This window comes from Alosa alosa, chromosome 9 (genome assembly GCF_017589495.1).
Source record: "Alosa alosa isolate M-15738 ecotype Scorff River chromosome 9, AALO_Geno_1.1, whole genome shotgun sequence".
In the NCBI taxonomy this organism is placed as follows: domain Eukaryota; kingdom Metazoa; phylum Chordata; class Actinopteri; order Clupeiformes; family Clupeidae; genus Alosa; species Alosa alosa.
The window spans coordinates 22,271,812-22,284,542 of record NC_063197.1 but is presented as its reverse complement, the minus strand read 5'-3'; the positions used below and the strand labels follow the sequence as shown (position 1 = coordinate 22,284,542).

The 12,731-nt window shown below is 39.2% G+C and overlaps 1 protein-coding gene across 1 annotated transcript; it reads right to left on the bottom strand.

The window, feature by feature from the left end:
- Nucleotides 1-580: 580 nt before the first annotated feature.
- Nucleotides 581-12,016, bottom strand: rgs4 (regulator of G protein signaling 4). The gene is made up of 6 exons (XM_048251438.1): nt 11,700-12,016; nt 4,431-4,619; nt 3,860-3,958; nt 3,328-3,389; nt 2,150-2,313; nt 581-1,970 (listed from the first exon to the last, which is right to left on the bottom strand). Exons 2-6 carry the CDS (start codon nt 4,472-4,474, stop codon nt 1,722-1,724), a joined length of 618 nt encoding a protein of 205 aa, XP_048107395.1. The 5' UTR covers nt 4,475-4,619; nt 11,700-12,016; the 3' UTR covers nt 581-1,721.
- Nucleotides 12,017-12,731: the final 715 nt, after the last annotated feature.

Here is a 12,731-nt window from a genome sequence, read left to right as displayed (position 1 = left end):
ACGATTAGTTCTGGTCTTTGATTATGATTGGCTAAATTGTATTCAAAGTCATTGTAAAACACTCTGCAGCCCTTCACGCTGAAGTCATTGAATTCTATGTCACTGCAATTATGATCAATATAACAGTGCATGTGAGACATTCCATTTGTAACAGCAAGCCACGTTAGCAACCAACCACCACATGCTTTGTAAAGTTTTGATGGACAGATAAATGGATTAAAAAGACCAGATAAGTGATTTTTCTCTAACATCCAAGCGTGTGTGTATTCTATTGATATGTAGTATAAGGTAATGGGTACAGTGGCATTTAAGGTCATTTGTCACTGACCTGGAAAATGTCCCTCTTTTTCACAGCCTAATATAGTCATAAATCGGGCAGGTATAAATCACTGGAACCTTCTTGGGGCGTATTGCTTAAGTTTATGGTTAGAGGAGCAGAATCAACCAACTCAAAGTGCCAATAAACAATGTTTGACAAATCAAATGGAAATATGCCATTGACGCACCTGGAATTTAATTCAGTGTGATCAGAAAATGTCCGGAGGATTTTTCTTGTAAATGTATGTACAGTACAAAATTACAAACTATACCAACATGGAATTTTATTTTTTTTAAAAATACAACAAGAAATGTAAGTGAACACATATTGGTTAAACACACATAATATATAACACAATACATATAATTTACTATTCATTTATTAACTTGAGGCAGAGATATTTTTTATAAGATGTAACATTCATTAATCAAATGTGTTTGAGATCTCAGACTTGCCCTCAACAAATTTCAATATGATAACATCAATGAATTTATATAGCCTAGGTGACACAACTGAAATCACTACAATTTTGCATCATTACTTCATTACATGATTTGGCATGCATGTCCACAAAAATGCAAATTTTTTCACATATATATCAGCACTCAGATATGTCTTTTTCTCAATAACTTAGCTACAAAGGCATGGCATCATAGGTAGCTGACATCAATACAACAATTGATATCAGAATGCGAAGACATCATAAAATCAAGATTCACAGTAGGCTAATTTACCATATCATTTTCTGTCTAATACATTCACTAACAAATTCAGTACAGGCATTTTTTTTTTAATGTTAGTGAATATATGTAACGGTAATTCTCTTGTAAACCACAACTTTGTCAAGTTATTTAGTTGCTACCTCTGTGCATGCAGGGAAATTGGAAACTAAATGTTTTAACTGACTCTTCCAAATCTCTGTTTAGAAAATTTAAATCAGTGAGGTAGTTAAAAGTCAATGGCTTAAAGACTTTAAAATATATTTTAATCATGTTTTGTGGAAGTTTGATAAGACGTTATCTACAGCTATTTGCACAACTCTCATGGCCATGTTAAAGGATCCTGTCAGGGGACAAAGACCAGAATTCATTAACTCGTAATTGATAAAGAAGTCGGATTCAGCATATACAGTAAGCCTTCAGATACAGATTAGACTAAGGATGGGTGACATTTTGCAGCTAAGTCACTTGTTGGTGACTTGTTGGTCACTTGGATTTAATCCCTATTCTACAGTACACTATTAATTTTACTCCCCTTTTAGTTCACTTTCAGTTTCGATGAAAGAAATGTGACCTCCACTATCAGTAACATACTGTGCACACAACATCAATACTCTATGTTCTGGGCGCGTAGCTGTCTAAGACGGGAAATAACCAATCAGTCAAGCTATTAGTTCTGAGGACTAAGCACAGAAAGGCAGGAGATGGCTACTGTTAGACAGGTTTCTCTTCACACCTCTGTCCAGGCCACAGCGTGTGCTGCCAACAGGGCTCTGGGACAGTTCCAGGAACAGTTTTGACTTCAGAAAGCGCCGGTATGAGTCTTTCTCCATCAGGTGTATAATTTTACTCTGGGCCTCATCAAAACAGGTGACATCAGCACTCATCAAGTTTCTTCTGGTCTCCTCTCGAGTTGCTGAGTCCAAATTGACCTGAGAAACAGTTAAGGGATTTATTTCACTCAAAAGGCTTTTCATTTTGTTCACTCTATTTGTCATATTTCCAAATATTTACAACTTAGAAATAAGTAGTAACTAAGTATTACATCATCAATATACGGTCATTAATGGTAAATACATATCCAGAACTGCTTTTTCAATATGATCTTTACCTCATTTGGGGAGTCCATCTCCACATATTGATTAAATATCTGTGAGGCTTTTACAGGCCTTTTGTCTGCGGAGGTTTTCTTGTAGTCTTCACAGGCGCTCCAGAACTGAATGTTCTCCTCGCTGAATTCAGACTTCAGAAAGGCTGTGAAAGCCGCCTGGCCCGCTAAAAAAGGTAAATAATTTAATTTTATTTCATGGAGGGAAATTTGAGAATGAAGCCATACACACTGGCAGTTTACACATTATTGTGCAACTAATGCCCTAGTATGTGAAATGAAAGCGCAGGTTGCAACACGGGATAGTTTTTCAAACACATATTTTTTGCTTCTGAATTCATTTCTATTTCATACAATCACATGACATTTGGGCTGCCTCAACAGAGTGAAATTCCTGAGACATCACATGATGAGCTACAAGTCAACCCCAAACAGTTCCCTTCCCTGGGTTGCACCAGTGTTTAGACACGCGGGACATGGGGTTTGGGGTGTGCGGGGTTGGGCTGAGTTTAGAGGAAGGCCTAAACAGTGGTCAGAGCCACGTCTCAGGGGGATTTCTCTGAAGGCCATTGCTCCACAGCTCCATACCCTTTGCGGCTGATGCTCAAGGGGCCACCAAAGTGGAGCAGCTGGCCCTGTTATGGCCACCCAGAGCAGCCAGACGACACGTAGCGCACGTCCTGGGGCCATGAGAACGCAGGCCAGAGTGGGGGAGGTGGGAGGTATGTGTGTGTGTGTGTGTGTGTGTGTGTGTGTGTGTGGGGGGGGTGTGGGGGGGGGGGTCAGCCTCTAGACTATACAAATGGATTGCTTTTAAACAACATACATGAGTCAGATTAGTGGGAACCGGGCAGACCACGGCTACCACACTGTCTGACAAATAAAAAAAGTCTCCGTGCCATCTGGGGAAAACGAAATAGTAAATAATCTCCATTCCAAATAAAATGTTTTTGTTAAAAACAAAAACAATACATTGGCTATCTGTTTTTTTTTGTACCCTTAGACAGACCTGAAAGGCCCTGATTGATTGTTCTTTTTGGATCAATGAAAAAAGACCATCTTTGAAGTCACATGTCTCTCAGCATGATAGACTTTTGTTACACCAAAAAGCACTTCACATAATTGAAGTGCTTTTTGAATTGATAATTGAATTTGTCTGCACACTCACACCTAATCCTTACCTTCATTATTGATCACATTGTTGAAGGATGACTTCCATTTCTCAACATCAACAGATTCGACACTGAAGAGACAAAAACAATCACTCTATAGCATTACTCTATAGCCCCAATGTGAGCTCAGTATCATAATACTCCCCAGCCCATGCAAGAAACTCCCCAGGTCATTCAGAGCAGCTTAACTAGAGTGGTTGGTAGTGTAGTTGTTAAGGACCTGGGTTAGCATGCAGTAGCCTGAAAGTTGTGGGTTCAATTCCCGGCTTCAATTCCCACCGTTGAGCCCTTGAGCAAGGCACTTAACCCCAAGTTGCTCCGGAGACAATGTAATGTAACATAGTTGACATATGTAAGTCACCTTGGACAACAGTATGTGCTAAATGTAACTATAAACTACATCAATTTGACTTTTAAAATGCAATTACAGCAATGCATAATGTATAAGACCGACACTATTGAGTCAAAGCATATTCGTTATCATGTTCGCCTAGAAAGTGCGCTGTTGTGGCATGTCGCCTGCCTCACTCTCCTCTCTTACCGTTTCACCTCTGGTGCCTTTTCCTTCAGTGCTTTCTGGTCAGGTGGAGGGTCCGGTTTTTGAAGAAGGAACCCAATGCGATGTTTTATGTCCTTGGCACTGCAGGAAGAAAGAGAGAGAGGGGGAATGTTTTACTCTGTCATTTTACTCTGTCAGCAATCATTTAAAACAGATGAATATTAACGAAATTAGCAAAAATTATTATGAATACGATTACATCTCCATGTTGTTATGAAAAGAGAAATGTCAATATTACATAAACTGGATTCCTGTTACCAAGTATCTTATATATATATGTATATATATATATATATATATATATATATATATATACATACATGAGCATACATTCAATGAGAAGACTTGTGATCTGTTTCTTTTGTGTCATATGTTTCATATTTATGTGTATTTATTTAAATTATGATACTTAACATAAATAAATGCTATTAATGCAAATCATCATATTCCTTGAAGTAATCAGTATCTATATAATCTGAAACGTCAGTAATAACAAACAATCTTTTCATTTGACTATAGGTCTGAACCAAAACAGACAAAATCGTGCCCCTACCTTTTCAAGCAGGTTGCGGGCAAAGCCGCGAGACCTTTACACATAGTTGCGGTGGTGAGTACAGATCCGACAGAGAGAGAGTGTGTCTTCAGCACAGAGTGCAATCCTCATACAGTGACAGTGCAGCCTTCCGCTCTGCCTGTGCTTTTATATGACCGGAGTCCTGACAGCAGGGGAACCGGCCAATCACTGTGGAACAAGGAGATCTGCTGTCAACAGGCTTGGTACAAAAGAGAATGTGTGGAGAGGAAGGAAATCATAACAATGGCTCGCAACCCCTATTATGGTAAAAGTACACCTGGGGGTATTGTGAGTGCTTTTTAGGACACCACCGGAGCCACCTGTATGACAAAGCATCCTTGAAATGTCCTCAGGATCGAATAAAAAAGAAGCAGCTTGTATGCTTTTTCATTCCTTATGCAACCTGAACTGTGACCACATTGCTAAGCATAATGGGAAAAGGACAGCATCTCCATACAAACAAATTCTCTTTAGCTTTCATTATTAATATGGAACACAATTCCTCACTCCTGTGAGGAGTTTCTTAGGGTTTTCAGTTGAGTTCAGCTCAACTGAACTCAACTGCATTCATCAGCCATATAACCTGTGCCCTTGCCTCTTCTAATTTATTTAATTGCTTGATCAATACTAATGCTCTATAAAACCATGAAAGAGGGGATCATTATACACTGTGTGAAGACAAATACTTTTGTGATCAATTCATACACATACATGTATAAGTATATATACTCTTTTGATCCTGTGAGGGAAATTTGGTCTCTGCATTTAACCCAATCCGTGAATTAGTGAAACACAGCACACAGTGAGGTGAAGCACACACTAATCCCGGCACAGTGAGCTGCCTGCAACCACAGCGGCGCTCGGGGAGCAGTGAGGGGTTAGGTGCCTTGCTCAAGGGCACTTCAGCCGTGGCCCACTGGTCAGGGCTCGAACCGGCAACCATCCGGTTACAAGTCCAGAGTGCTAACCAGTGGGCCACGGCTGCCCCAAGGGGACTCTCCATTCAGCACTGATATGACATGATGATTAGTCTCAGAGTCATGCATTGCATAGTTGCCATTTAGCATAATTTATGCCATATATAGTTATATGTGTAGGCCATGTAAGGATATATTGTATGTGCGCATATGCAATCTGTTTCAAAGGTGTGCATGCAGTGAATGTGCAGGATAGCAAGAGGGAAACAGCTTGGTTCCATTTAAGAATGAAGTAAAGAGCAAGCTAAAACAGAGACACATAATCACATCTGTGCAGTATCTTGAGACATTGTTTACATTGCAGAGTGTATTGCAGTGTCATGTGGATTTCATTTTAATTACATGTTTTATCAGTGTTAATTTTGTAGAGACCTGCAAATGGAAAAAGCATGTAGACTCATGTATTCCGAAGGGCTAGTGTGTGGGCCCAGCTTTGTGTGGGTCACAGTATGTGAAATCAAGCATGCTGCATTGCTTCAAAATAGTATCAGATATAGCTCAAAATTTTGAAAAGATGAGACACCTTATCAATTGTTTTTTTCCTCCTTGGGTCTGGAAATGGCAATGCACCGATAGAACTGTGGATGTATGTTGCCCTATGTTAATAACACATGTAACACAAGTGTGCGACTTGATGTTACAGTATGTAATGCCAGAAGCTGCTTCTTGATGCTTCCTAATGGGAGGGGACAAAACACTCATGTATTCAGTATCATTTTGACATGGAAGTAAAAGCAATGCTTTTTTGTTTTTAATCAAATGCATCAGGGGAAGTATTCTACCCAGCAGTATTTCTTATGGGTTTCTTGAAAGACAGTTTTATACTAACTGACAGTTATAGTCTTATGTTCCGTTTTCTACAGTGCCTCATTCCCCCATACATACAGTATTAAGCCATTAATCACAACACCAACAAATCATGAGTTAGCAAGCATCAGGTTTAATCTGATTTCTGTGTTGTTTTAGAGAGGAAGGTCATCCACAAAGTAACCTACTGGCGCTGCAAAGGTCAATAGATTTGTAGCACTTGCCAAAAAATTTGTAGCATTGTTATAAAACCTTTACAATCTCTAAAGAATCACAAGTAGGGCAGTTCATCACAGTCCATCCATTGCAACTGGACTGATGAAAGGTACACCTGTAGGCTACATTGTATTTGGGAAAAGCAGAAGGTAGCAGCATAGTGTATTTATTTATTTATTTATTAAAGAAAACAATCCCTGTTAGTTCCATGCAGTTTTCAACAGCTATCAAGAAGAGAGGTCATGTCATGGATTTTTGTGAATGTTTCTTCTTCTACATATGCATAAGTTTAGTCATCTAGTTCATATGATATTCAGCTTTATTGTCAATGCACAAATTAAATACCAGTAGTCTAAAACAAAATGCAGTTTTACCCAGTGGTGCAAAAAACTGACATGTCCAAAAGGGCCTTCATGAAATGCGTTGCTAGACTGTTCATACACATTTTAACGGGCCAAGTTGAAGAGCTACTGTCCGTTATTGTTCGTGCAAATAATAGGCTGATTCATGTTCCCTTGCATTTTGCAACTATGAGGTCCATGGTTAGTCTGGCTTTCGACCAAGCTCAATCTTTTAAGAAATCGAAAAAGAAATCGCCGGCAGATCAGGCTGAGTTCACCCAGCCTAGTCCATGGTAGACGCCCAATAGAAATATTGTTTAATTTTGCGATTGAGATATCCACGCACTGGCGCCTCCTGCGGCGTGTTAAGCCCCGGTTTCAGAGCTATTCTAAATGCAAAAATGCATAGAGGGAGTTATGACAAAACCGTGACTGTTAACAAACTATAAGCTATACAAGTTAGGCCCTATGCTAGGCCTATTACACAACATAAATTGTCACTAGGCTATGCTGGCGACCCAAATAAAATCTCCTTTGGGAACCAATGGCTTACAGTATCAAGCGGACTTAAGCTGCCACCTCTTGGCGAAAAGTTAATAGTTTTGCATATCAGTAGTAGCCTAATACATTTCACGCAGCTGTGTGAATCACGGAAAGCGCGAATGAAGTGGACACTTCTAAATGGAACCCAACCCACTGTACAGTAGCTCAAGGTCTGTGGCTAAAGCAGCCATAATGAAAGCGTTATCATTGTTTGGATACTTTACACACACGTGTTATTTAATCGCATAGACTACCAAGCTGGAATCAAAGCACATCGACTCCCCTCTCACACCCTAAACACGCACTTTGAACAAACAAAAAGCGTCTCAGTCTCAAGGTATAGCCATAGGCAAAACTGTATCGGACCGGTGTAACGTTGGTAGGCTACTAAATCATCCATCACAAAGAATGATTTTTGTAGCGCGTGCAACAAATATGTGTACAGCCCTGCCCTGGATACATCTCTCAACGTGCGCTCTAAAACATTTGGTTTAAATGGAGATGTAGATCATCACGGGTGCGAATTTATGTAGTTTCAGTCCTAGTTACTTTACTTTGAGCCATGCTCTTCCTTACTTGAATCACCTTTGAAAATAGAGGATTGAAGTAGACTATATGCAGAGCTCTCAAGTCTCACGCATTGAGCGTGAGACACACACATTTCAAGTCAAGTCAAGTCAAGTCAAATGTATTTATATAGCACATTTCAAAGCAATAGCATTGCACCAAAGTGCTTTACATAAAATAATAATAATAATAAAAATAATAATAATAATAATAATAAAAATAATAATAATAACAATAATACATATACATAAACATATATAAACAAAGGGAGAGGTGAGGGAGTCAGGGAGTGTTAAAAGCTAGGGAGAAGAGGTAGATCTTTAGGTTGGATTTAAAACTACTAATAGTGGGGCAGGATTTCACAACATCAGGAAGGCTATTCCAAAGCTGGGGAGCATAGACAGAAAAAGCTCTGTCACCTTTGGATTTAAGAGAGGCAGAAGGAACACAAAGAAGACACTGGGAAGATGATCAAAGAGGTCTAGGAGGACAGTAAGGAATTAAAATATCACATAAATACTGAGGTGCTAAACCATGTAAAGCTTTGAAAACAAACAGAAGAATTTTAATATTAATTCTTTGTTCCACAGGACGCCAGTGCAGTTTAGCCAGGTGAAATGTGGTCATGTTTCTTAGATCCAGTCAGTAATCTGGCTGCAGCATTTTGGACCAGCTGGAGTCTGTTTAGAGTAGATTTAGTTACACCTAAATACAGTGAGTTGCAATAATCAAGCCTAGAGGAAATAATGGCATTTATAAGGATTTCTAAATCACTGTAGGAGAGAGAAGACTTGAGCTTTGCTATTGTCCTAAGTTGGTAAAAACTTCCCTTGACAACGCTGTTGACTTGCTTATTAAAAGTCAGAGAAGAGTCTAGGAAAACACCTAGGTTCTTGACCACACTGTGATGGTTAACAGACAGAGGGCCAAGAGACTTGTTTACATTGTTGACAGAATTTGGTGGTCCAAAAATGATTACTTCTGTTTTGCTGTCATTTAGCTGTAAAAAGTTGTTAGCCATCCAATTCTTAATGTCATTAAGACAAAGAAAAAGGTTTGTCAATGAGCAGGAATTTTCAGGGGCCACCGGTATATAAAATTGGGTATCACCTGCGTGGCAGTGGTAACGAATATTGAATTGATTGAAAATGGAGCCCAGGGGAAGCATGTATAAAGAAAATAATAGAGGTCCTAAAATAGAACCCTGGGGGACACCACACTTAATGGGAGCAGATGACGATGAAGCATTGCCTAAACTTCACATGCCATTTCTCACTACGAGAAATTATTAACTTGCCCGCACAGAAATTCCTAAGGGCTATATTTTACAAATTCTACTAAGTTATGCAACAACCTATATATGATGACAACTGTAGACTTATTAGAGGATAAGAATTAAAAGGGAATGTGAAACATAGCCTACACAGCCCCGATATTTGGTTACGCGATTGTTGATGACTGATTATCAAACATTTCTGATTCATTCGTGCTCGTCGCTCGACTTATCGTGACTAAATTCAAGATGGCTGCAAACGCTAAACTTTGTGAAGACACTGTCTGTATAAATCGTCTTGTAAGTAAACTACCAGTGCTTTTTCAAAGTTCTCAATGTCTCGTTTTAAATGTCAGGGCCCTGGGAAGTATACCAATAAAGTGTGGAGATACGTTGAGCCTCGTAAATGGTGTAAAACAGTGATTTATTTGCATGGCTAGACCGATGCCCGAGGCATCAGCATTAGCCGCCTTGTTGGTAGCATCGGCTAACTAGGGCCAGATTTCGGAGTGCAGGGGACAAGCCGAGATGGGCTATGAGACATAGGTTCACACTCGGCGTCATGTTTCAAAACACTTTAGGTCAAAATCACACCGGAATTCTCCTTTAATTGGGATGTACAAAGAAAAGCTGCGTGGAATGCTGCGTACGCACAGTTTCATACATCAGGATTTTTTTGTGCGTACGCTACTTTTCAGGTTTGCGCGTACGCAATGTTTTAGTATGAAATCGACGCAAGTCTTTGTACATGAGGCCCCAGGATAATCAGGTAATAACTTCATTCATTTCAATCTCTCATTAGTTACTATAGTTTTCCTACTCGTGGTTTAAGAACAATACAATTTAAGTGTTCGTTTGAATAGTAGCTTATTGCATAGCCTATTGTTATAGGTCACTTTTAAAATCATGTCATATATAATTATATCCTGGCCATGGATGCATTAATCATTGCATCTGTATTCAAAAATGTCGGGTAAAAAGCAATTAGAGGAAAGCCCCCTAAAAGGTCCAGGTTCGTGGATGCTCAGAGGTGGTAAAAAGGCCCATTAATTAATTGTTAGTGCCATTTGTCAAATATTTTCTTTTGCAAATCTGAGCAATTATAAATTATACTTTTGCCCCATTTTGACTTAGGAGGGCATTGCTCCTACATACTTTAGCCAATAATCAAATGCCTGCTCTCTTTTGGAAAGCTGAGGCACTGTTGGAAAACAATTAGAATAACTGTGTGATGTACTGACACAAAGTTACAAAGGCTAGATTATTCTTTTCTTTTTTTACCGGATAACAAGCACCTTTGAACTGACCATTGACATTTCTGACATTTCAGCCCTCTAGGTCTTGACTTGATATGACATGACTTCAGTCCTAGCATTAGGTCTTGTCATGCTGTGTGCAAAAGTAGATCAATATAGAATGACAACATGAGTACTTTAGACCATTATTTGCCAAGGTTTTTTTTGTCTACTCATGCATTTTGTAAAATGCCCTATGAAAACTCCCCATAGGACTTTGGGTTATCCAAAATGCATAGTGGCAATCAAATGCTTACTGCATATGAACCCCTTATAAGCATAATCTTGGCCTCAAATGAAAGGTAATACTCTGAAGTTTCATGCTTGCATTTGGGTTGTAGGCTACTTCAGGTTCTGATATGACTACACTAAATGTGGAATAATTACAAAAAATACAAATCTATACAATTTCTTTGTGTGTATAAGATGGGCTATATTTCTGCACAACTAATATTGGATCAACTGGTAACCGACCTGGGGCTGCTGTATGCTAGCTGGTGATGCTAGTTGAGCGTGTAAATCCTCACACCCCTAACCTTAAGAACGGCTCTATCCGCTGAGTTGGAAGCTTGGGCTTTTAGCTCAGTGGTTAGAGCGCTCGACTCCCATGCCGGTGTGTGTTGAGGTGGCGGGTTTAAGGGCCGTGAGTGGCTGACGAAACAACCTCTGTTACACTGGAACATCAGAAGGCATATTAATAACAGCAACAAAAAGTTGAAGTATTATTAATGAAACACCCCCATTCTCGCAACCAGCCCGTCTGACCAGCCACCCCTTTAACCCTCAGACGGGGGGGGGGATCTCACTCTTGCCTGTCCTCAAAACTTGAGAGCCCTGCTATATGAGTGTTTGGGAATGAACGTTGACTCAGATGCTTTTTGAGACTGAGCAGAAATGTCCCAGCCCGGTGTTTAGGATGCATCATAGACAGTTTATCTTTCAGGTAGCATATATATTTTCCATTAGAAAACCATCACGTAGCGAACGTGTTGTGACTAACTCTCTTAGCTCCTGTTAGTAGTCTAGGTTATCATAAGCAAATGAGATGACAGTCGGAAGATACAATTAGTGCTGTTATCAATTTGCTTGGTAGTCTATAACCGCATTTATGGTTTTCTACAAATACATCAATAATCAAATTGGCCTCCATCACTCAACCAATGCTAACGGTAACATTATTTTACCTACGTCCTAGGCTATTGATATAACTTAAGATTAATGTAGCCTACCTGCAGTAAAAACCAAGCATGTGTGACGGGTCACTCCATTCTACTGTTGCTTCTACACATCACCACGGACAACCACTTGGATCAGGTTTCTTTATTGCTGGAACAAAGTATGACAGTGTGGAATTGTGGGTTCAGCAAATAGATCTCGGGACAACAATCCAGTATCTCGTAATCTCCAGTCTGGGTAAATACTATAGCCTACAAATACCTGAATATATTTGTGCTAGTTGCAAATGTAAATGATATATCTATGAAACAAAATAAAACTGTGTGTGATCGTATAGTGGCTAAGTTTTAGAATATCTGATATAAGCCTTGAATTACCCAACATACATACAGTACATTTCAACATTACAATAGTAAAACTACTTGATCCATTTTACATTATATTGAAATAACAAAATAAGGAACATGTTTATCATTGCAAACGCAGCACTCGAGCACATGTGGCTAATCTCCAAACTACCACGCTGGTCTACAATATAGCTAAGCTAAGCCAAGCTGCTTATCCATATAAAGCTAATGTATAAGGCAGCTTGCACAATGAGAATAACATGACGATGAAACCATTTACACAACATAAGAATAGTTATCTGGAACAAAGTATGACAGTGTGGAATTGTGGGTTCAGCAAATAGATCTCGGGACAACAATCTAAATAACATGTAAAGCAAGTGACAATTAGCACGCTTAATTCACATGAAAATATGCTTTGTTGCAAGTCTCTTAAACATGACTTTACAAGACACATAAATCATCAACTGAACTCAAAATAGTTAACTGAAATCATTATAAGTACATTACATGACAAAATACGAGACAAATGTACTTAGAATTTCAAGAAAACATTGTTTATCCCAGACCTCCCAAATTATGTGGACTTACCCAGTATCTCGTAATCTCCAGTCTGGGTAAATGCAACGCGAATCCCACTGTCACACTAAATCAACCTGCCTCTAGATGGCGTAATTGCATCAATTTTAATATAATTTAACTAGCAACTCTTTTTACTCCGTTACATACACCCCCCTT

Bases quoted from the DNA above. Each gene is read 5' to 3' on its own strand.
- rgs4 (XM_048251438.1), bottom strand. From the start codon at position 4,474: ATGTGTAAAGGTCTCGCGGCTTTGCCCGCAACCTGCTTGAAAAG. The intron at 3,959-4,430 runs GTAGGGGCACGA...TTCTTCCTGCAG, and splicing joins CCCGCAACCTGCTTGAAAAG to TGCCAAGGACATAAAACATC. The intron at 1,971-2,149 runs GTAAAGATCATA...ACTGTTTCTCAG, and splicing joins AGATGGACTCCCCAAATGAG to GTCAATTTGGACTCAGCAAC.